At 42.3% G+C, this 26,013-nt stretch overlaps 1 protein-coding gene across 2 annotated transcripts in view; it reads left to right on the top strand.

The window, feature by feature from the left end:
• The window catches only part of LOC131076509 (peptidyl-prolyl cis-trans isomerase FKBP20-2, chloroplastic), a 64,762-nt gene that overhangs the window by 16,985 nt on the left and 21,764 nt on the right, over positions 1-26,013 (top strand). The window contains exons 2-4 of one of the 2 annotated variants that reach the window (XM_058013737.2): positions 281-586; positions 716-826; positions 1,831-1,940. In XM_058013737.2, the coding sequence (XP_057869720.2) occupies positions 281-586; positions 716-826; positions 1,831-1,940 (527 nt within the window). Of the gene's footprint in view, positions 1-280; positions 827-1,830; positions 1,941-26,013 lie in introns of both variants that reach the window. The other variant, XM_058013736.2, reaches the window with a different exon arrangement.

The following is a 26,013-nucleotide window of genomic DNA, read 5'->3' as shown; positions in this document are numbered from 1 at the left end:
TAATTTTGCTCAAATTATCATTCTGTTGGCAATAATCCTTATTATAGGTTTTGATTATTTATTGCTTTTCATTTCCTTGTAAAACCTTCTGAGGTCTATTAGGAATAGAATTTTCTCTGTAGAAAACATATTTAATTTTGTTATGGAACCATTGTAAAGCATATTTACAAGATTTGTTGTAATGCTTTTTCTTGATTCCTGTCTAGAACATATATGTTTCAGAATTATTTCTGTTCATCTTAAGCAAAACCACTGGTTCTAATATTTCTGTCATTTGCAGCTGGTTATTATAGGTTGCACATATCATGTAATCATTTTGTACAACCAGCAACACATTTATTCAATCCTTTGTCCAAGAGCCATAAGAAGAATGTTTTTTCTTTTCTCAGTTCGACTTGTTATCTAGAAGAGTTCAAGCTTCATAGAAGAGACACACAGCATACAAATTGTGGGCTAAGAGAAGGTGAACAGCATGGGGTGGATTTTATGTCTCTCACTTCTTTAAATTATAATGCAGAAAAGAGGCAGCCATCTGAGATGGAAAGACATTCTAGCAACTCTTTTTTGAGCAAATATTTGAATGCAAGTAAGGATGATTTATTGGTGAGATCTATGGGTCAAATTTGTGCGAACTTGGTGGGACGAAGGATCTTTCTTTCATTATCTTCCATATGCTTATCTTCATTGCTCACAGTATGTGCAAATCCTGCATCAGCTAAAACAGATCAAAGGACTTTTTATGATGAAAAACGCTTGCTTGAGCAAAATAGGCGCATTCAAAATGCAAATAGTGCTCCTCAAGACTTCCCAAACTTTATCAGAGAAGGTAACGCTCAGTAACACCAATGTTTTGACTAGTGGCATTAATTTGATACAGAGAACACACTGCTATTTCTGTTTGCATTCTTGAGAAGAAAGAAATATTAAACTGAATTAAGATGTGTGGAGTTCTTTTGATTTCTGATATGCAAACCTTATATATATTTTACAGAGAATTTTATCAGATTAAATTTCAGATAGAGAATTTGTTTTGTTGTTAGAATAGATGTTACTGTTTATCTGATGAAATCTGAGAGAACAGAACAGAAAATATTATAGTTCCATATCTGTTTGTGAGTTCTATGGTAAAGGAAAATGAAGAATCTCGTCTACCCTTTCTATAACTATTATAAAGGAGTGGGGGAAAAATAAAGTCTTCTTTCTCCCTATAGATAGTAGGGCCCTCCAGATTATTTGCAAAAGGTTAAAAAATGTGGATCTCTGGATCCATATTTCATACATCTTTCTCATACATGATAACCTTATACTGTTGCCAGTGCATGCGGACCTATTGCCTGTCTATTACATGCAATATGTGTGTTGCTAATTAATAAATTTAGATGAAGCTTTACATCAAGCACGGTGAAATACATTGGCCAAAATGTTGGTATGATTTATTGGTAACAATCCAAGTATCATGTGATTATATGTCTTTGGTATTCCTTGTGTTTCTACAATTTACTCAAACTCTTTGTAGAAATTATAAACTCTTCAAGTTGAATGGATTTCAGTATTCAGGTTATCCAGGACTGAACTTTAACACTGAATAGTAGCTTTCAACATTGACTTATGCTGGTTGTATTTGTAAAAAACAGCAGCATTCTGATTCTTACTTTAAGCTAAGATAATGATTACCTTTGCTGTATATTTATTTTTCTTGTCTTTAAGAAACATTTTTCTTCATTTACATTATCAACTGTTGGTGTTATTCTCCTAGTACGCTGATGCAGACGAGAGAGTTCTGCTTATGGCATTAGAGGCTGATTGCAATGTTTTTTGGATTACATTCAGGTTTTGATGTAAAGGTTGTAACATCTGATAGCTATGTCAAGTGCGACTCAGGACTTATCTATTGGGACATTAAAGAAGGTGAAGGTGACTACCCCAAGTCCGGTCAGCAGGTCCATTATTTTATTTTCCCGTACTGCACATTCTGTTGGATTTTTTATTTTTAACAATCATTTGTTTCCTATATTTCAGGTCAAACTTGACTCAATCTAGTTTCAAGATAAACACCTTCAATGTTATGAATTCTAATCCAACTCCTAATCTTTACCAATTACCACCTTAGTCATATTTTCTTTTACATTTGTTAATAGGTGGTTGCCCACCTAACTTATGGATTATGGGTGGTTGCTTGCGAGAAGTTTTGGGAGTTGTTTTTCTGTGTACGTATGATATAGGGTTCACCAAAATTTTAAGAAAAGAGTTTAAAATTCAGCGAGTTTCCCAAAAAATCATTTCGGTTCATCCTGAAATTCATATGGAAAAAGGCTTATATTTTAAAAGTGCTTTTGGTCAGGTTTTTAAGATATTTCACGAGAAAATAAATTATTGTGAGCTTCATTGTTATTTTGCAGGTGTCTTTGTCTTTGTCCTATTGCGTGGATTGAGTCAATGGTGATGTAGGCAACTTCAGTGGAGGAGTTTTTGTTCGTGTGACTCTTTTCTAGGTTTTAGAATGCACTATAGGATGGGTAGATTCATCGTCCATAGATCTATAGTGCCCTGCAATTGCTGTTATATATTTGTATTAGGCTATTTATCTACTAGGGACTTGATATTGGGATTTACATTTTACATGTATTGTGGGACTTTAGGATATAGTTATAAGGGGACATCACACTATGCATTGGGGGTAATATTCATTTTAAGTGGTTACTCATTCAGTTGGGTACATATGTGATTATATGATGTTTATGTGCCATGTGGGGTTTTTATTGGCATGTCATTCTTCAGGAGATAAAGTTGGTCCGTCTCTGAATTGTCCCACTTCGGTCTTCATTGGGCCTCTCCCTTTTAGCAGCTCCATGGAGATAATATAATGCATGCTGGCTTTTATCTACAGAGTATTTTTTCTTCATCACTTATTGTCATCTCTTGCATTTGCTTATATTTTCAGTAATTAATTATTTTTTATATATTGACCATATCCAGTTATCTTTTGTATGATGAATATAATTTGTTACTATTGTGTGAAGAGCATTCAGTTATACTGAGGGTGGGGGGAGGGGCGGGAAGGGTGTGATGTCCCCACCCTAGTCAGTCTCTGTGATTGATGGGTTAGCCTATCATTTTTGGACTCCCGTAGGCTAACATTTTGGATAGAGAGTCTCAGTGGCAGTTCCACTTCTTCAGTTCAGTCTTGGGTTCAGTTCCAGGGCCTTAGCAGTTGGTGTGTGGGCTTACTTGCGAGACTTACTATTTTTAGTAAGTCAATTTGACAGTTGTGCTATGTTTAGTCAGGGCACCTGGACACCTGGGGGTTATTCAGTGTTGACCCCTGCTTCTGACGGTTCGTCAAAAGATTGAATATTGAGGGAGATATTAATATTTTAGTGGTTAAATTATTTATTTAACTTATGTGCTTATATTATAAAGTCATAAATTGACTTTATTAATTTAAAAGGCCACTTAAATATTATAAAGTGATATCTATTAAATCACTTAAATGATTTGGGCACCCAAGTTGAATATAAACTATGTAAAGTTAATTAAATACATCTGGGTGTACTTATTGAAAATCGTGCCATTTGGGGGTTATAAGGAAATTGGAAGCAATTCAAACTCCATTATTGATTATTTGACATTGCTTGATATTTTCTCTGTGGATTATTTGAGACAAGGGTTTCAGAGGGTTTGCTATTGAAGAATGTTCATTCTTCATGGATCTGTGATTCTGAGGTTGTGAATGTAATGTCCCCTACTAGATTTAAGCCTGTTTTAACCAGAATTAATCCATCTCAACATACTTATGACTTAAACTACATTGACTAGGAGATAAAAGCATCTTAACCAGAACATTCATTCTTCATGGATCTGTGATTCTGAGGCTGTGAAAGATCAGCTGAATTATTGCAAACTGAGAGGGCTTCACACAAAAGTTTTTAGGTGCTTCATTAGAGGTTATTTGTGTTAGTTATTTGTAGATTTTGAATAAGGAAGGAGGCAATACAGGTTAGACGCCTCATTAGCAGCATTCAATTAATTCAATAAGAAGTTGTACCAGTATTTCCAGCTAGCCGTATCAATCAGCTTGGCACGTGGGGCTCCAGAGAAGGGCGTTTTGCTTGGGAGGATGGAACGCCTACCCAAAGTGCATTTTGAATCCACAATTCCCAATGCATAGTACTATCAAGCTATTCCATCTACAATCTAGCTTAGAGAAATCACTTCCTGGACTTGTACGGCCATTTTGGTTAGTTTCCCAGTTTTTGGCTGGCAAACACCAAATTTTTTCATTTAAAATAAGCCAAGGACCCACGGGTATGCAATTAGCAGTAGGATTTATTGTAGCAGGTATCTTATTCATAATATAGTTGTAGTTGCTCTCAATTTTATTTCTATTTGGTTTTATATGCAATTCTTGCCTGGCACGTGTTATTTTATGCTTTAAATATTTTTCAAAACCTTAAAATCCAAAAACACAACAGCAATAGTATTTCAGGAGAGTTAGAACCAGTAGAGTTCCTACAGTGGTATCAGAGCTTTGATCCTGCCTTCCTGGAGGTTTCTTATGCATCAACAACAGACTGGGCCTCACAGGTATTATACACGTAGGAGACCTGGTTTATAGGGTGATCCTGATCAAATTGAAGAGATACCCTTGGAAATTATGGGGGACAGGAATGATGGTGAGCCACACCGAGAGGCTGTTAACAATGAGGACTGAGAAGCTGAAAATATTATGAGGGGTCTTGTAACAGGGCAGCGACATGTGGCAAATGTTTTGCAGCAGTTGACTACAGCCATACAACAAATCATTGGGCCTACGGGGCTAATTAGAACCAGGAAGAAAATGGAAGTGTTGCTGGTCGCCTAAGGGCAAGAGTGACGTCCACACACATCTATGATAGGCCTACACGCCCAACCTTTGTTAAAAATGAACCTGAAGAAGAGGACGCGGCTGAGGAGGAAGATGAGGTGGCCTTAACAATTAATGTAACCACATTTCATGATGAATGGGATGCATTACCACCAAGACTTAAGGAACATCTTAACTTTGACAGGTTTATGAGTCAGAAGAGGGAACACAACAAGAAGTGGATTTGGAATGATAGGAAACCGTGGAATAAAACTAATGATCTCAAATATGCAATCAACAAGCTCACACTTTCTACTTTTGATGGCAGTGGTAGAGTCACAACCAGAGCTTTGATTAGCAAGTTGGATACCTTCTTGACCCTACGTCCTATGTCAAAAGAAGATGCTATTAAGTTTGCAGCTTTGCATTTGGATGGGGTAGCCCATGACTGGTGGCACCATGGGATGGCTACTTTGCATCAGACCTTATTACTACATACCAAGAATTCATTGATAGATTGGTTGAGCGTTTTGATAAAAGAGATCCAAAGTTGTATTTCAGAGATTTAGCTCAGTTGAAACAAATGGGCAGCTTGGAATCTTACATTAGTGAATTTCATAAGCTTTCGGTCATGGTAACTAACATCTTAGAGAGAAGGCTGGTCATTCTTTTTGTTGAAGGTCTTTATGAGCCTATGAAGGGTTGGATTAAGGTTTTTTGATCCCCCTACCTTGCAAGAAGCCATGAGGAAGGCACGTAGCATGGAACTTACTGCTCCTCGTAGTAAGTTCACACCCAACAACTCAAAACCCTCCTCATCATTTAATGACAACAAATCTAATCCAAAGAAATCAGAAAATGTGGACCAAAAGAAGAAGTTTGCAGCACCTTTGGATAGGGAAACACTTAATGACTTTTGTCGAAGGAAGCTGTGTTTTCATTGTAAGGGCCCTTATGATCAAAACCATGATTGCCCCCTTAAGTCTAAGGGTCAAAATAGGCATATGGAGTGGTTTTATGAGGGAGAAAACATGACTGATAACACAGACCAGCAAGCTGATCAAGATGATTCAGAGACTGAAACCTCAGAGAAAGGAGTTGAAAATGAAGGGGAATTTGATCTACAGGAAGCTCATATGTCTAGCATGCAGGGAGAAGGTTCTTTTAGGTTACGTGGACTCTTGGCTGGTCAAAGAGTCATTTCTCTATCTCTACTTGATACAGGTGCAACTCATAATTTCATAGATGCACGGTTGGTGGAGAACCGTGGGATTTAAACTCAAGAGTTTGAAGGCATAAGGGTGAAAGTTGCTGATGGTAACGTTTTGACTCGTGATAAAATGATTTCAGACTTACCTATGAAACTCAATAACTATGAGTTTAAAGTTGATTTTTACATGGTTAACGTGGGAAACATGGATGTGGTCCTTGGCATGACATGGCTTCATGCGATAGGTGAATTTACACTCAACCTTAGAGATATGGAGATGAAATTCAAGGTTGATGGGACTACTCATGTTCTTAAAGCTATCAAGGCCAGCAACTTAAAATTAATCACTCTCAAAAGAATGGAGAGACTTGTCAAACATGACATGGTGGAGTGGGCAGCAGAGTGTAAACTAATGCCTACTTATGAGGAGTAGCATAAAACACCTTACCATTCAGATGTTCAGGAGCATAGAGTTAAGCATACAAAGGTGTTCAGTGACATACCTCCTGGTAGGCCTCCTGATAGAGGCATATAGCACATCATTGAGCTTGAAGAGGGCACCAAGCCCATCATGATTACACCTTACCGACACCCCAAGCGGTTGAAAGATGAAATTGAGAAAACCATCAAAGAACTTCTAGCTATGGGACACATAAAGTCGAGTAAGTCTCCTTTCGCTTCATCAGTAGTTTTGGTGAAGAAGAAAGATGGCACACTTAGAATGTGCATTGATTATCAAATGCTGAATAGAAGGATGATAAAGAACAAGTATCCCATTCCTCGCATCGATAGATGAGCTTCACGGAGCTTGTCATTTCTCAAAGATTGACTTGAGGACAGGTTATCATCAAATTAGTGTTAGGGACCAAGATATTGAGAAGACTGCATTCATATGTCATTGTGGACACTATGAGTTTTTGGTTATGCCTTTTGGTTTAACCAACGCACTAGCCACCTTTCAGTCCACTATGAACAGGGTCTTCCAGTCTCAATTGAGGAGATTTGTTTTGGTTTTCTTTGATGACATTTTGGTTTACAGTAGAACTTGGGAGGAGCACTTGGTTCACTTGGATACTGTTTTAGGCATACTTAATAGGGAGTCTTTTTACGCCAAGGAGTCCAAGTGTGCATTGGATCCTAATAAGGTTCGTGCCATTATTGATTGGCCTACGCCTGAGACTTTGACTTAGCTCAGGGGATTTGTTGGTTATGTGCCTTCTACCGTCGGTTTGTTAGTGGTTTCTCATGGCATGCCGCCACTTACCGATTTGACCAAGAAGGGTGCATTTGTTTGGACACCTCTAGCACAAGAGTGTTTTGAGAAGTTCAAGCAATTGATGACTACATGTCCAGTTCTAGCTCTACCAGATTTCACCAAACCTTTTGAGCTTCATTGTGATGCATGTGGAGAGGGTATTGGGGCTGTGATTATGCAGGATTGTCATCCTATAGCTTTCGAGAGCAGGAAGCTTAGGGGTCCTGAGAGGAGCTATAGTATCTATGATAAAGAAATGTTGGCCATCATGCATACAATGGCTAAGTTCAGGCAGTAATTTTTGTGTCAAAATTGATCATAACAGCTTGAAGCATTTCCTTGGATAGCGGGATCTAAATGAGCATCAACAGAAGTGGGTCAGCAAGTTACAGTCTTATGATTTTGACATCTATGTCAAAGGGACTCAGATCATTGTTGCTGATGCCTTATCTTGTCGTCCCCATTTGAGCTCCATGGCAGCAGTTTCCGAGGATTGGAAATACTTGATTATAGCAGAGTATGCCAAGAATTCATGGGCTTCTAGCATTATTGATGGGACAGTACATGACAACATGTACTCTCTTGTGAATGATCTTATCATTTACAAAGAGAGAATATTTTTAGTCCCAGATTCAGATATGAGGAACACGGTATTGAGATCGCTACATGATTCACCCATGGCTAGTCATCCCGGTTACTTTAAGACCAATAGGCAGGTACGAGAGAGATTTACTTGGAAAGGTCTCAAACCTGATGTTCTCCAGCATGTCAGGGAGTGTTCTGTTTGTCAGCAAAACAAGCAGGAGCATACTTTCCTTGCTGGGTTACTTCAGCCACTTCCTATTCCTGAGAGGAAGTGGGAATGCGTGTCTATGGACTTTATTACGGGCTTGCTGAAAGCTTAAGGGAGAGACAACATTTATGTGGTAGTTGATCGGTTGACTAAGTATGCACATTTCTTCTCGATCACAACTACTTATTCAACTGCACAAGTGGCCAATCTTTTCTTTCGTGGGGTATTCAGATTGCATGGGTTACCTTGGAGTATTGTCAGTGATAGAGACAATAGGTTCATGGGTAACTTTTGGCAGGAGTTATTCAGACTATGCGGGACAGAGCTCACTCCGAGTACTAGCTACCACCCTCAGACTGATGGGCAGACAAAGATTGTCAACAAATGGGTGGAGGGATACCTGCAGAACTACATTTCTGGGCAGCAGAAGGCTTGGGTGAAGTGGTTGCACCTTTGTGAGTATTGTTATAATTCCACTCACCACATGTCTATTCGGATGACACCATTCAGTGTTGGGGATCTATTACAGGAGAACCAAGATATCATGAGCAATCTTCGTGAGAACATTCAAAAGGCTCAGAATCAGTAGAAGCAATATGCTGATCGGAGGAGGGTTGAGAGATCTTTTGAGATCGGGGATATGGTGTATCTGATGCTTCAGTCCTATAGATAATCCTCTCTTAGGAAGAAGGGCTCTGAGAAACTCAAGCCCTGTTATTATGAGCCATTCAGGATTATTAGGCGAGTTGGCGAGGTGGCTTATGAGTTGGATTTATCGACAGATAGTAAGGTCCATAATGTGTTCCATGTTTCGCGCCTCAAGAAGGCATTGGGACAACATATAGCTCCTTCAGACTTACCACCCTTGGATGATGAGGGGAAGTTGATTTTAGCATAGTTCAAAAAATCACGGACTCGCGAGTCGACTCGCGAAGGACTCGCGAGTCTTTTGCACGGACTTGCGAGTCTTTCAGATGGACTCGCTCGACTCAGAAAAAACGTCATGCAACCTTTAAAAGTGAGTTTTATTTTTATTTTTTTGCCTTCATTTGGCGTAATTGAGGGAGTGAAATATCTCATGAAGGGTTTTTTTGCCAATAGAGAATATACACATGAAATATAACATTTAAGTATAAGTGACATTTCAATATGTCTTTTTCCTTTCTTATACTTTATAACACCCGACGCCTTTATAAAATAATAAAAGTATTTTTGACCTCGCGGGGCGCTGCCCCTCGACCCCGCCCTGTATTGCGACAGGGAGTGCGCAAGGGGCGCTGCCCCTTGACCCCGCAAGGCGCGATGCCCCTTGACCCCAAATTGGGGGCGCTGCCCCCAAACCCCCGTCGAAAAATATAGGGGGAAACTGCGCTGATGGAAGTAGTGAAAATTTAACCTCCGAGTTTGATTAGGCTCCATATAACAACATAATTAGCATTGAAGAAATCTGGGTATTTAGATTTAGTATTTCGAATTTCAAATATTGCGTGTTTGTAGATCATATGACATGTGTAATGTTTCAATTATGGCTCCTATGTTCTCTAAATGCATTAATTTCTTTATTTTTTTTGTAAAACTAAGGTTTTTTTTTTGCCGAGTCCTTGCTGAGTCTTTTGCGAGTCTTTCACGAGTTTGAGTCCGAGTCCAAATTTTTGGTTTGCCGAGTTCGTGGCGAGTCCGAGTTTTTGAACTTTGGATTTTAGTACCCGAGGATGTCATAGAGACTAGAGAGCGTCACCTTTGGAGGCGGGTCATCAGGGAAATTTTGGTTAAGTGGAGAGATCTGTCGATAGAGGATGCTACTTGGGAAAGTGAGTATTTTACAACATCCAGCATTGAGTTTCCTTGAGGACAAGCAAATTCAGGGAGGGCGGACTGTGATTTCCCCACCCTAGTCAGTCTTTGTGACTGATGGGTTAGCCTATCATTTTTGGACTCTCGTAGGCTAACATTCTGGATAGTCTCAGTGGCAGTTCCACTTCTTCAGTTCAATCTTGGGTTCAGTTCTAGGGCCTTAGCAGTTGGTGTGTGGGCTTAGTTGCGGGACTTACTATTTTTAGTAAGTCAATTTGGCAGTTGTGTTATGTTTAGTTAGGGTGTTAAGTTCTTTCAAAATTCTGTGATCAAAATAGAAGAGATGGAGATATGATCTGAAAGTTGTATTTTATCTGCTATAGCGTGTTTTAAAGATGCACCGGACTTATCAATTTCGGTGTGTGCATCCTCCTGAATGTAAGCATGCTATATAAGTGGATGAGGGGTTACGTAGTGAAGAGATATGTCTTCCCACGTGGGAAGACACATCTCTTCCCTACGTACCTCTCACCATAGTATATAAACTAGTCACCGTTTACTTGCCCGATCGGAAGGAGTGCAACTTGTTTGAGAATCGCTTTACCACCTGATACCATGAACGGTGTAACCGTTGGTCAAATGCGATAAGTTAACTTTGGTTTTATTTATCATTAGTTAACGTTAACATATTAGTAGATGTAATCATATATATATATATATATATATATATCGGAAGCATTGAATAGTACGACCGACGTTACAAAATTAACACTCCCTCTTAACTAGGGAGGACACATTTCATGTTAGAGACAACATCACAATTCATCCATTGATTGTGAAGAGAGGAGATATCACACCATAGTGATATTCAGAGATATGGTTCAACAATGAATATCAAGTCTCATGATACTCACCATAACTCATAGTTATCAAGGTATGTGCATTGGCATCAAGTCACATGATGCCTACCATACTGATAATGATTTCATGGCATGTCCACGATTATTATGTTCATAATATTCACCATGACGATCTCTATCATAATTATTGTTTATTTAATGATATCAACCAACAGATATCTACCATAATGTCTTAGAGATATATATACTATCATGACATGTCCACAGATATCAAGTCACATGATATCCATCAAGATAGTTAAATTGGTAATTGTAAAATCGTCACCTTACAATATCAATTTGAAACAAGTGTTCATTATTGAAAAGTCGTCACCCTTCAATAATGTTCACAGAAGGCCCATGCAGTCATTGAGTCACACACATGACAAATAAAAGAGTTTACACACTAAACATCTTTAAATATATTAGTATATCAGAATAAATGAGACTCTATCTCAAAATTAAATAACATTTTCAACCATACCAAGTTTATCTCTAAAGTGTTCAATCTTGATCCTGGAGAGAGGCTTGGTAAGAATGTCTGCAATCTGATCACCTGTACTAATATAATTCAGTCGGATCACATTCCTTTCCACCATATCTCGAATATAGTGATAAGGAATCTCAATGTGTTTAGATCTGTCATGAAATGCTGGATTCATTGAAAGCTTGATGCAACTCTGATTGTCACAGTAGATGACAGTAGGATTTAAGGGCTGACCAAACAGTCCTACAAGCAATTTCTGGAGCCATACAGCTTCTCTTGCTCCCATGGAGTTTGCAATGTATTAAGCTTCTGTGGAACTCTGAGCAACTGAAGACTGTTTTCTACATATCCATGAGATCATTCCTGATCCTAAACTGAAGCAACATCTTGATGTGCTTTTCCTGTCAACTATGCTTCCAGCCCAATCAGAATCAGTGAATCCATGTAGGTCAAGTTCTACATGTTTATATTTCAAACCAAAACCAATAGTTCCTCGAAGATATCTCAGAATATGCTTTGCAGCAACAAGATGTATTTCCCTGGGTTCACACATGAACTGACTTAGTGCATTTACAACATAACATATATTAGGTCTTGTGTTTACCAAATACATCAGAGATCCAATAATCTGTCTGTAGAGTGTAGGATCTGCAAACTCAGATTCTGCAGCTGTTTCCTTTAGCTTTTGCAGATTTGTCTCCATAGGTGTGGTCATGGATCTACAATCCAACATTCTAAATCTCTTGAGTATATCAATGGTGTATTTTCCTTGATTAAGGATTATACCATCTGCCTGCTGCCAAACTTCCAATCCAAGGAAGTAGTGAAGAATTCCTAAATCTTTCATATCAAACTCAGAGGCTAATTCTTTCTTACATCGAGAAATACGATTATCCTCTCCTATGATTAGTAGATCATCAACATAAAGAATAAGAATTAATAATTCACCATTGATTACCTTGTAGTAGAGATTTGGATCTACTTCATTCTTGAAAAACCCTAATTCCAAGAGATAGTGATCAATTCTTTCATACCATGCTCTGGGGGCCTGTTTTAGTCCATAAAGAGCTTTCTTTAATCTGCAGACATGTGATTCAGCCTTATGAATCACAAAACCTTCAGGTTGCTCTAAATAAACTTCTTCTTCAATCTTACCATTCATAAAAGCAGTCTTGACATCCATTTGATGGACTTTCCATCCTTTAGATGCTGCAATAGCCAAAACTACTCAGATAGAAGTGTATCTGGCAACAGGAGCAAATGTCTCTTCATAGTCAATACCTTCTTTCTGTGAGAAACCTCTGTTAACAAACCTTTCTTTGTGCTTCTTAATGATGCCATCTGCTACATGTTTGATTTTGAAGAGCCATTTAGAAGATACCACAGATTTGCTTTTAGGCCTAGGCACAATATCCCAGACATCATTTTTCAGAATTGATTGATACTCTTTTGACATAGCATCTTTCCAAACTTGATGCTTGAGCGCATCTTGAACACAGGAATGTTCTGCATCAATGATCTCACTCATCAAGGTAGTATAACTGGAAAATAGGTTAGGTCTCTTACTTTCTCTGAAGGTCCCCTTTGGAGTAGCATAATTTTCAGCTTCTTGAAGCATCTTTTTAGCCCAAAGTGGTCTCTTCCTAGTTTCAGGATAATTTTCTTCTAAAGGTAAGCCTTGAACTTCATGCTCAACATCTTCAGGGGTCTCCCTTTGAATCTCAGGGGTGGAATCCTCATCCAAGCTTGTAGGAGGATCTTGGTGTTCTAATTCAGTAGAGCTTTTGGACCTCCTGAATGCTATGTCTTCCTCAAAGATGACATTTCTGCTTAGTTCAATTTGTCTTTGACTAGGTATGTATATTCTGTAGGTTTTAGAGGTTTCACTGTACCCAACAAATATTCCTTTCTTTCCAGAAGGTTCTAACTTTGACCTCTTTTCTTTGGGGACATGAATATAGACTGGACACCCAAAGATCTGGAAATGACTTATGTCAGGTTTGTTGCTAGTAAAGGCTTCTCAGGGGTTTTATTGTCAAGAAGAGAATGAGGACATCTATTTTGAATGTACACAGCTGTCCTAGATGCTTCAGCCCAAAATGAGGTTTCTATATTTTGGTCAAACAACATAGCCCTGGCAAATTCTACTATAGTCCTATTCTTTCTTTCAGCTACCCCATTTTGTTGTGGGTTATAAGGTACAGTTAACTCCCTCTTAATCCCAGCATTTATACAATAATCTTTAAACATATCAGAAGTGTATTCCCCCCCATTGTCTGTTCTCAAGGTTATGATTTTCTTACCTGTCATATTTTCTGCAAGAGCTTTGAATTCCTTAAATTTAGAAAGGATTTCTTCAGACTCTTTGTACCTCAGAAAATATATCCAGGTCTTCCTAGAATAATCATCTACAAATATTACATAATATAAAAATCCCCCAAATGAGGGTACAGACATGGGTCCACATAAATCAGAATGAACTAATTCTAATACATTTTTGGATTTCCCAGTTGCTAGAATTGAAAGACCTTTTAGTATTCTTTCCCAAGGCACACCCTTTGTAGGCTCCTTTAGATTTTTGACTTAGCTTGGGTAAGCCGATCACCATCTTCTCTTTCTTAGGTAGGGCATGGAAATGAAGGTGCCCTAATCTTCTGTGCCAAAGTTCATTCGAATCCGGAGTCTCATGGATCAGGGCTAGAGGTGGAGTGGTGCAAAGTCTGTAGAGGCTCCCTTGTCTTACTCCAATGGTTTGGGCTTTCTTGATGGTGGAGTTCTTTGGCCAAGCAAGTACCTTTCCTTCCATAAAGGTTAATCTGTAACCCTTATCTCCAAGTGCATAAACTGAGACAAGGTTTCTCTTTATACCAGGTACAAATAGAACCCCAGTCAGCTGTAGGGATATGCCTGACTTTAGGTTGATATTGCAGGTTCCAATTCCCATAACTGGATAATTTGAGTCATCACCAATTGTCACTTCTTCATTTGAACTTTCCACAAGTGTATCTAGGTGCTCACGAAATCCAGTGATGTGTCGAGATACTCCGCTGTCAATCACCCATGTGTTGAAACTAGAGGTGACTTGACTAGAGAGGACTGAGTAGAAGACTAGCTTCTCAGAATTACTCCCTTTCTTAATTTCTGCCATTGAAGCTTGTTGTTTGATCCTGTCTGGACACTTCATTGCATAGTGCCCATATTGGTCACATCTGAAACATTGTACTTCAGAAATGTCTCTCTTCTTCTTTGAAGACCTCTTCCCATTTGAGCCGTTGTCCCTCTTTCTCTTAAAGTTCTTCTTCTTTCCTTTCTTGTGGGAATTAGAGTTTAGAACTTGAATGTCTTCATACCATTGTTTTGTTTTATTCCTCTTGTGACAAGCTGAAATTCCTCTTGAATGCAATCGGTTTTCAATCTATCAAACTTAGGAAATTTAGAACGAGCACTGATTCCTTGAATGAACGATTCCCATGAGGTAGGAAGTTCATTTAGGGCCACCATCATAGCAAGTTCTTTGTTGTCTACTAGATGTCCAATAGTGGATAGTTGATCCCTAAGCTCAGTGATCCTCAAGAAATAGGATGTAACTGTTTCTCCTTTATTCATCTTTATATGGTGTAGTTGATTTTTTAGGTTGAGAACCCTGCTAGCGTTGTTGATTTCATAAATGTCAGCTAGTGCTTTGAACATCTGAAAGGCCATCTCATATTTAGAAATGACTGGTACAATGTGGTCTCTTACTGAATCCACAATTATCTTAAGGGCCTTCTCACTGTTCTTGCTCCACTGAATTTTCTCTGTATCATCAGAGGGTTTAGGAATTTCACTTTTGACATGGGAGTCAATTTTATTTTCTTTCAAAACAAGCATGATCCTGAATTTCCAAGATACAAAATTTGATGCTCCATCTAATCTATCTTCAAACCTAACTTTGGTTGCCATTAGGATTATGGGAATGTGATATTAGCAAGAGCTTGGTGAAAGTTTATGAGATCGTTACAAAATTTTAATATGATCTTCCTTAACTTCGCTCTGATACCATGTTAAGTTCTTTCAAAATTTTGTGATCAAAATAGAAGAGATGGAGATATGATCTGAAAGTTGTATTTTATCTGCTATAGCGTGTTTTAAAGATGCACCACACTTATCAATTTCGGTGTGTGCATCCTCCTGAATGTAAGCATGCTATATAAGTGGATGAGGGGTTACGTAGTGAAGAGATATGTCTTCCTATGTGGGAAGACACATCTCTTCCCTACGTACCTCTCACCACAATATATAAACTAGTCACCGTTTACTTACCCGATCGGAAGGAGTGCGACTTGTTTGAGAATCGCTTTACCACCCGATACCATGAACGGTGTAACCATTGGTCAAACGCGATAAGTTAACTTTGGTTTTATTTATCATTAGTTAACGTTAACATATTAGTATATGTAATTAATATATATATATATATATATATATATATATATATATATATATATATATCGGAAGCATGAAATAGTACGACCGATGTTACAAAATTAACATAGGGCACCTGGACACATGGGGGTTATTCAGTGTTGACCCCTGCTTTTGACGGTTCGTCAAAATACTGAATATTGAGGGAAATATTAATATTTTAGTGGTTAAGTTATTTATTTAACTTATGTGCTTATATTATAAAGTCATAAAGTGACTTTATTAATTAAAAAGGCCACTTAAATATTATAAAGTGATTTCTATTAAATCACTTAAATGATTTGGATGCCCAAGTTGAATATAAACTATGCAAAGTTAATTAAATACATTTTAATGTATTTAAAATGCATTTGGGCGTACTTATTGAAAATCATGCCATTTGGGGGTTATAAGGAAATTGGAAGCAATTCAAACTCCATTATTGATTATTTGACATTGCTTGATATTTTCTCTTTGGATTGTTTGAGACAAAGGTTTTAGAGGGTTTGCTATTGAAGAACGTTCATTCTTCATGGATCTGTGATTCTGAGGCTGTGAAAGATCAACTGAATTATTGCAAATTGAGAGGGCTTCACACAAAAGTTTTCAGGTGCTTCATTAGAGGTTATTTGTGTTAGTTATTTGTAGATTTTGAATAAGGAAGGAGGCAATACAGGTTAGACGCCTCATTAGCAGCATTCAATCAATTCAATAAGAAGTTGTACCAGTATTTCCAGCTAGCCGTACCAATCAGCTTGGCATGTGGGGCTCCAGAGAAGGGCGTTTTGCTTGGGAGGCTGGAACGCCTACCCAAAGTGCATTTTGAATGCACAATTCCCAACGCCTAGTCCTATCAAGCTATTCCATCTACTTTCTGGCTTAGAGAAATCACTTCCTGGACTTGTACGGCCATTTTGGTCAGTTTCCCAGTTTTTGGCTGGCAAACACCAAATTTCTTCATTTAAAATAAGCCAAGGACCCGCGGGTATGCAATTAGCAGTAGGATTTATTGTAGCAGGTATCTTATTCATAATATAGTTGTAGTTTCTCTCAATTTTATTTTTATTTGGTTTTATGTGCAATTCTTGCCTGGCAAGTGTTATTTTATGCTTTAAATTTGTTCAAAATCCTTGAAAATCCAAAAAAACAACAGCTATAGTATTTCAGGAGAGTTAGAACCAGTAGAGTTCCTACAAAGGGTGAGCCAGTATAACAACAATCTTTTACTTTTTCAAAAACTTAAGAAACTACATCTATAATACTTAAAAAATTAATCATTTACAACAATAACTTACATTCAAGATCTAGCAATAAGGAACACAAGATGATCACATGACTTACGTGGAAACCCTTGTGGGAGAAAACCACGCCAAAATATTGCTTATATAGAATTCTTCTTAGAAACTTTTGAGGTACCAACCCATAGGAGACACCAATACCCTTCTTGATGATTTATAGGCACCAGCCCACTAGAGAAACCAATCCCCACCACTGAGCACCAACTCAACAAGAGACACCAATCTTTTCTATTGGGAAGCACCAACTTCCAAATGAGTAAGTTCCACCTTCAAGATGTTGCTCTTCAATGGATGATGGACATCTGATTTGCCTTCACAAACTTTATTTTTTTTTTGATCGGTAATACTTGTATTTTATTAATATTATATCAAAGGAGGATTACAATGTTATACTTTCATATAGAAAACGGTCTTTGTGAGAATAAAAATACAGAGTCGAGCAAAAAACCCTACCCATCCATCCCGACAACCTTCATCAACAAACTGTAACTTGACACCAATTGGCTAAATTTTCAACCACTAGAATCCATCGTACGCATACATCAAAACACCTCGGCACATAGACACTAAACGAATTCAGCCTTAGTGAGACAAAGCACCAAATTCGCAGACTACCAAACCTTACAATTCAAAATTTAATGATATACATTTCCCCTGCAATTACATTCTACAGACCAAACCCTAACCACCCTTTATAGTATATACAGACTCAAACCAAAGACATTACAAGATTTTACAAAATTTTCAACCAAGTGTCTATCATATCCAAACTTCATTACATATGAAGAAAAAGGAACCCAAAAGACAAAAATTTTCCCAAACAACCAGTGAAAACAAAAAACATTGGGGGCCATCTTGCAAAGCCTTTAGCACCGGTCACCCACGTACACTCCTCGCTCATTGCACTCGTGCTCTTCTTCCACATTGCCTCCTCCTCCGCTGTTCCCCATTATCGCCACTCGCATTACCCAGCGGTACCATCATTCCACCACCCATTGCTTCTCTCTGTTGGAGGAGATTGTTTGCCCTCTCGGGTGAATAACTTAAGACATAAAGAACATAACGCAGAATAATGTCGTAAATAGCAGACAAAGTACATCGGATCTTCTATTCATCCATAAGTGTCCTTTACAAGTTACATTCCGAAGTATAAAAGGGTACCGAGGGGGTGCGAGCGCCAACCGTCGCACCGCAACTTCCACCCCTCGGTTGCCAACTAACCAAAACAATTACACATAATTAACTAATGTTATTCCCGTGTACAATAATTCCGCCAACATCATCCCCCCCAAAAAGAAAAGTCGTCTCCAAGCGACTTACAAAAATGGAGATAATGCAACCTATACAATATACATATCTGAAAGACTAGGGAGGGGGCTGAGAAAGCGTCCCTGAAGCAGAAGTGTGAGATGTCGGTGTCTGATCCGCCAAGCGAGCGCGAAGCTCATACACCTGCTGAGTGCGTGCAGCCACATCCCGTTCCGCCACGAGGACCTTCTCTAAAGTTGTCTTCACCATGTGTGCTGCCTCCAGCAACTCCTCTTTTGTATCCACTGCCTCCGTCGCGCAGACCAACCGAGTCTGCTCGGCTGCCAGACGAGTCTCGACCTCGGCCTTCGCTGCCCGGGTCTCAATCGTCTCTGTGCGGGCCATCTCTAACTGTGCCAACAACTGCGCCCTCTCGGCTGCCCATGCGGCCTGTTGACTGGCCACCTCCCTCTCCAACGCTGCTCGGGCAGCCTCCCTGACTGCAGACTCCTGCTGTGTACGCCTCAATGTATAATAGGCATCCCGGTAGACCTGCTCGATCTCGCGGACAACTGCCGTCACCCGACTCTCCACAACGGGCTGACGCAGCCTCCAAGCCTGGAGCATCTCCTCTGTCTCCGCAGTCGGCCACCCCTGAGACTCAAAGCAGGTAGCAAAGGTTGTCGGGCAGCCCACCCGCATAAACTGTAGGACCTGCTCTAGCTCCACCATCACCTGCTGCAATGCTTGCGTCTGGGCGGTGGCCACCACCCGCCTACCCCTCGTCACCATATCAACCATGTCAGCGAGATAGGTCTCAACATCCTCCCCCGTCTGTGTCGAAGGTTGTGAAGTCCCTGGTGGAACGGTCACTGCTATATCTTGCTGTGAAGGTACCGCCTCCGCCACCGAAGGTGCACCATCGCCTGGTGCCTGCCCAGCAGAGGCGACCTCCCCCGCCTCGTTCCCAACTGTGAGTCCATGTGCCTCCCCTGATGAGTCATCCAAGTTGACTACCTCCGCTCCAGTCTCTCGACACGGTGAGAATACAACAGCTCCCTCCGGCTGTGCCAGTGTCATCTGAAACCGCCGTGTGAGCCAGCTCTGCATAGCCTCGAGGTCAGCACGCATCTCCGTGACCGGGGGATGGGTCGCTGTTGTCGGCTCCTCCAACAACGAAGCAGAAACAGTCACCACAGCGTCACTACCCACGACGTCCAACCGCATGTGAGGCTTGGTATCCTCCACCTCCGTCGGCCCCTGCTCGACCACTACTCGGTGCGGTGACTCCTTCGTCCCTGACTCTATCATGTCCTCGGTAAGTGCCGTTGTGGTTGGGCCGAACGGTGCCCCCTGGTGCTCTTGCTAGAGGGGACCAAGTGTAACAGGCGTATGGCTTTGCCCGAAGGCCGGAATACAGGTGCCGCCAACTCCAGATGCTGGCACAGGCGTGCCCATCGGTAACAGAGGTGGGGCAAATAGGACTCGTACAGGCTCCTCCGTTGCCTGACTGCTATTGTCCTCCTCATCTTCCGCCTCCGAATCCTCGGTGCTGCTGGACTCCCTCCTGCTGTCAGGCTCCCCTGAGGCCGAGGCCCTATCTACCGCCCGTTTCCGCTTCGCGGAAGAGTGCCCAATGTCTAAGTGCCTCCAATACATTATTGGAGTTTCTCCTGCTGTCAACGGTCCCTGTGGCCATACCTCCAACTCGTCCTCCGGCACTGCTTCCCGTGTGGCCTCCAGGAATAACCCTATAGTGTAATGAGGCATATAGAATGTGCGATGCTGGAGCGTCAAAAATTCATAAATGCACTCTGCCAGTAACGAGGCCCAGTCATATACGATGCCATTCATCAGCCCATTCATCAGCATAATCTGAGGGAGGGCAATGTCCGATGCCCTACCCAATCCTGTCAATCTGCTCTTGATGACATCCATAATGCATCTCCAGTGGCCCTCCGCAACAAAATTCTTACGGATTCCGCGACTCTTCGTGGCTCTAGCCACGCTATCCAACTCCGTTGTCGTCAAATTCTGGGAGACTAATTTAATCCACCGCTCCTTCTCCTCCTGTGTCATCTTTTTGGCCTTCAAGTCTATTTTCTTGCCTTGGCTGCCCGGAATGCCGAATACCCTCGTGAAATCCCCTGCTTTGAAGGATATGGTAATATCCCTCCGGAGGTATTCAAACGTGCTGGTGCATGTATGCCTGTCGAAGGTGTCCACCATGAAGCGTAGGGCACCCTTGTACTCCCGGATGGGGAACACGGGCATCCGAATAGCCCACTCTAATGTGCCTTCCAGAGGTTTTGCTTTACCAGATCATTATCGGGGGTGTCCTGCCACCATTTTCGGCACTCGAATCCATTCAGGCCTTCAAAAGTAACATTTTGTGGCATCACTGTTTTTCGCACTTACGGCAGCCTGTTTTTGTTTTTGTCGGGCGCTGGCATCCATGGTGCTGCCTGCAACACGTACTCCTGAAGCTAAAATCCTGATATTGCTACCCCTATCCCTTTGGCTGCTACTGGAAGAAGCATGCAGCTGTTTCTTCCAACTCCTTTTCCCTGCTGAATCCATCGATCTCCCTGTAACTGATTTGTTTAGAAAAAATCCACACCTTCGTAACGGCCTTCCTTTTCCTGCGGCTGCTTGGTCTACCTGTGGCGGTCCTTTTTCCCTTGCGTGGCTGTTGCGCGTTGCGTGGTTGGACTATGCGGTGTGTGCGGCGTCCTCCTTTTCCTTTATCCCTTGCTATGCGTGGTGGCCAGGTTGTGCGGTGTTGTGCCCTTGGCGGTGTGTGCGGCGTCTTCTTCTTCGTTGCGCGGGGTGTTATGTTCTTCTGGCGGTGTTTTTATCCTCCGCGGGCTGCTTGGTGACCGCCTTCGGTGGCCCCACCGTCGGTGTGATCACCGCACGGTGGTTCCACCGCACGATGGTTCCACCGTCGGTGGTTCCATCGCACGATGGTTCCACTGTCGGTGGTGTCACCGTCGGTGGTCCCACCGCACGATGGTTCCATCGTACGGTGATGCCACCTTCGGTGGTCCCACCATACGGTGGCCACTTTCTTTTTTCCCCACCGTACGGTGGCCATTTTCTCCCTTTTTTTTATTTGTACTTTTTCTCTCTCTCTCTCTCTTTTTTTTTTTTTTGGGTACTTTTACGATTTTTTATTTTTATTTTTATTCCTCCAATTTTTCAATTTTTAGCGGGCTGACTGACTGGACGGTTCCCTCCATTTGTGATAGATCTTTAATTTTGACCCGTTGACTGCGTCTGGTATCTCCTTCCCGTCCAGCGTCCACAACTTTATCGCCCCGTTCGTATTGACCTCACGTATCCGGAAGGGCCCTAACCATCAGACTTTGAATTTCCCAGGTTTAGTTTCGTTCTTCCCGTTGAATTTTAACACCAGCTGTCCGGGAGTAAACTTCATTCGCCGGAGATGCTTGTCGTGCCACACCTTCCGTCTTTGCTGGGCCATGTCGCCAAGGCGATTATCGATGGCAATCCGTAGACTCGGCACCATGAATTCAACTGGCACCACGGCTTCTTGTCCATACATTAGCTGGAAGGGAGTCTGTCCAGTAGTTACCTTGTAGGTTTTGCGGTATGCCCAAAGTACTGATGGTAGGCGCTCCTCCCAGTCATCCTTCTCCACTCCGCAAGACTTATATATCACCGACTTTATTATTTTATTTGTGGTCTCCGCCTGGCCATTGGCACGTGGGTAGTACGGGCTTGATAATGAGTGAAAAATCTTGAAGTTTGATGTCAACCGCTGTATGACATGGTTCACGAAGTGGCCTCCCCGGTCACTGGTCAACTGAATAGGTATACCATATCGCGTAATGATTTGTTCATAAATAAATTTCGCTGTGCTTACTGCCGAATTATCCTGGAGAGCCCTTGCCTCCACCTACTTGGTCAAGTATTCTGTCGCAACTATAATGTACCGGCACCATCGTGTGCGGCTGGCCTTAAGAGGACCCACAAAGTCGAGTCCCCATCGCTCAAAGAGTTCTTGTGCATGCGACGGGTTGAGGGGCATGAAGTCTCGCTTTAGAGGTTTGCCCGCCCGTTGGCAAGTGTCGCACCTCACAACCCACTCCCTGGCGTCGTGATGTACCGTTGGCCACCATAGTCCTGCGAGAAGCACCTTTCGGGCTGTGGTGTCTGGACCCATGTGTCCACCTGCGGGCCCTTTGTGTGCCTCCCTTAGTACACTCGAGACTTCTTCCTCCATGACACAATGCCTTAATATCTGGTCCGGCCCCATTTTGTAGAGTAACTCGTTAATGAGCGAAAAAGTCCTGCTCCTTAATGTGATCTTTCTTCATTCTCCTGGAGGCATACCCTCCGGAAATCTGGACGTCGATAGGTACTCTCCAATCTTTCTGTACCACGAAGGGAGTACGGCTATTTGGAACAAATGTGCATCCGGAAAATCGTCATTTATTCCCTCTGGAGGTTCCCCTGACTTGATCCGGGACAGCTGGTCGGCTATGACATGGCTTCGCCCTGGTCTTACCACAATTAAAAATGTGAACTCCTGTAGTAGCAATAGCCAACGACTTATCCTCCCCTGGATAATGGGCTTGTTTACTAAATACATGAGTGCCTGGTGGTCTACGTAAAATGTGAATGGTGTGGCCAGGAGGTAATGACGAAATTTTTGTACGGCATAGACCATACCGAGTGCTTCACGTTCTGTGGTACTATAGTTTTTTTCCGCCTTCGAGAGCAACCTGCTGGCAAAATAAACGGGATGGTCCAGCCCGTGGCCTCCTACTTGGGCTAATGTAGCCCCGATGGCATAGTTTGAGGCATCCACGTGAACGTGGAATTCCTTATCCCAATTCGGGTATGCCAGTATGGGCGCTCCCATCAACCTTGTCTTCAGCTCTTCGAAGGCCTTGCTCTGTGGCTCTGCCCAATTGTATGGTTCCCCTTTCCTTGTCAACTTATCCAACGGGTGGGACACCTCAGCGAAGTTCTTGATGAACCTCCTGTAGTACCCCACATGACCAAGGAAGGACTTTACCCCCGTGACGTCCGTAGGAGGTTCCATTTCTACTATTACCCGAATCTTGTCCGGGTCCGTTTTCAATCCTTCCTTACACACAATGTGTCCTAGCAATCTTCCCTGTGGTACCATGAATCTACATTTCTTCGGGTTGAGGGCCAATCGTGCCCTCCGACACCTCTCTAGGCACTCCCCGAGAGTTTTTAAGTTGGTGTCCTATTCGCTGTAAATAGACCAATCATCCAGGAATGCTTTGAAGTTCCCCACCGACATCTTGTCGAAGATGTGCAAGATGATGCGCTGAAAGGTGGCAGGCGCATTGCATAGACCGAAGGGCATTCGGTTGTATGCGTACACACCATCCTCCACCACGAAGGTTGTTTTCAGCTTATCTTCCTCCGCGATGGATATCTGGTTGTAACCAGAGAACCCATCCATGAAGGAATAGATTTCATGTCCAGCTACTTCCTCCAAGATGCTGTCTGTGAAGGGTATGGGAAACGGGTCTTTAACGGTGACAGCGTTTAGGCATCGGAAGTCTACACAGATTCGGATCTGATTGGCCTCTTTCTTGAGGGAAATCACAATGGGGGACACCCATTCGCTCATCTGTACTCTGAAGATTATGCCCGCTTCCAACATCCGCTCAATTTCGTCGTTCACTCGTACAGCATAATTTTTGTTCATTCGGTACGGCCGCTTCCTCACTGGCTGGGCTCTCGGTACCAATGTTATTCGGTGCACACATAGCTCTGGGGGTACGCCCTTCAAATCCTTGTATGTCCATGCAAAGACATCCTTGTATTCAAGGAAAATTTTGAAGGCTGCGGCCTTCAACACTGGATTCCAGTCATCTTTGACAAGGATGATCTTGGGGTCACTTGTCTCCCCGAGATTCATTTCTTTTAACTTGGCTTCCTGATACTTAATAGGCTCCCCCTTCGGGAATTGGTGTGCCGGCGTCTCATTCACTGCTGCCTCCCCTTCCTTGTACTCGCCATATTCTGGGGGAAATATATCTGGTTCTTCTTCGATGCTCAATACGTTGCACGAGGGTGTAAATAGTTCATAATCTCCCATTTGCCAATGGAAGAGGCCATTCAAGGAGTCCCCATCGTCCCCTGAGCATGCCTCCAGTTCCAACACCCCTTCATCACTAGGCTCCATGCGGCATCTATTTCCACCCTTCGCTAACTGGTGTCCCTCAGATTCCGAGTCGGAGGAAGAGGCTAACTCCTCGCTCACCATCTGTGTACGGAGATCAATTACGTACTTCCTCCCGACGTTTTCCAAAGAAAGGGTATTCCGCTTCCAGTTATGGTTCACTTTTGTTGCAATGAGCCACCCCCGCCCCAGGATGGCGTCATATCCTTTCTGCTTTAGGGGGATTACCACAAAATCTAGCACGAATGGCTGTGTGCCGACCATCACTTGCTGGCCTATGAGGGTACCAATGGGTTTAATCCCATGTTGGTCTGCCCCTAGCAGGTTGAACGTAGGGGGCCACAACATAGGCTTTCCCAATTTTTTCCATGTCGCTTCTGGGAGTACATTTACTCCTGACCCTCCGTCCACAATAGTGTCTGTTAAGGTAGTCCCTAGTATACCCATTTCTACCACCGCCGGGTGGCGTCCGCTGTTGACTACCAACAACATGGGGTCGATCGCGGGACTCACGACCTCCCTAAGCCCTGGGTTGGTTGTGGGGCTCCTGACCTCCCTCGTTTTTACTTGTGGGGGTACAGAGTTTAAAATAGCCGTTTTTAGCTGCGGCATAGTCTCCAGGAGGTCTTGAATTCTCACGGGTACCTCTACCTGCAATATTTGCCGTAAGATTTCCTCTTCTCCCTTCGTCCGTGGTGGACTTGCTGTTTGGTGCCTGTTCTGTCCTTGTGCGGCCATTTCCTTTGTGATCTCGTCTCTGGCCTCCCGCACTCTCTCGGTCTCCGTGTGGGGATTTGGGTAGGCAATCTTTTTAGCCTGTGCCCTTGTGATTGCCAATACTTCTGCCTTCGTAGGTTCTATGTTTAGAAGGTGTACACCAGGCTTCGGGCAATTTGCGTCCTCATGGTTGCCTGGCCCGCACCATCGGCAGAGGTGCTGAGGGTTGGCTTCCTTCGTGCAATCGCGGGCGAAGTGTCCCCACTGATTGCAGGCCCTACATTGAATCATCGGCCGGCCCTTGGCATTGTACTGGATCCGGTTTTTGTTGTTGTTATTATTATTATTTCTTCCGCCGCCGCGTCTATTATCCCGGTATCCTCCAGATGATGCCATTGTGTTAGTCTGCTGGCCCGTACCCGCTGGTGCGGATGTTGTGACCTGCTCCATGAACAACACCTGTTTCGTGCTTCGGGTTTTCATATTGTATGGGCACTCCTTGGTGGAGTGTACCATCATTTGGCAAATCTCCCAGAATGCCTTCTTCGAGCAAGTACCCTTTGTGTGTCCGTCACTCCTACAGTCTGTACACCACACTTCATTTTCTTCCGTCTTACTTGTACTCCCTTTCATGGCTTTGAATTCTCTCAGCATTCGTTCCATGTCCTTCTGGAGCGCGTGCACCTTTTTACTCGATTCGCCACTGCTACTGCTCTCTCCGTCAGAATCTTCATCATCGTCAGATGAATATTTATTACTTTTCTTCTTCCTTGATGTTTTGTATTCGCTTTCTAGATCCATTGCCCTGTTATAGGCGTCGTCATATGACGTCG

The sequence above is a fragment of the Cryptomeria japonica genome, chromosome 3 (genome assembly GCF_030272615.1).
Source record: "Cryptomeria japonica chromosome 3, Sugi_1.0, whole genome shotgun sequence".
Classification (NCBI taxonomy): Eukaryota; Viridiplantae; Streptophyta; class Pinopsida; order Cupressales; family Cupressaceae; genus Cryptomeria; species Cryptomeria japonica.
The sequence above is the reverse complement of the archived record's forward strand: the minus strand, read 5'-3'. Positions and strand labels throughout refer to the sequence as shown.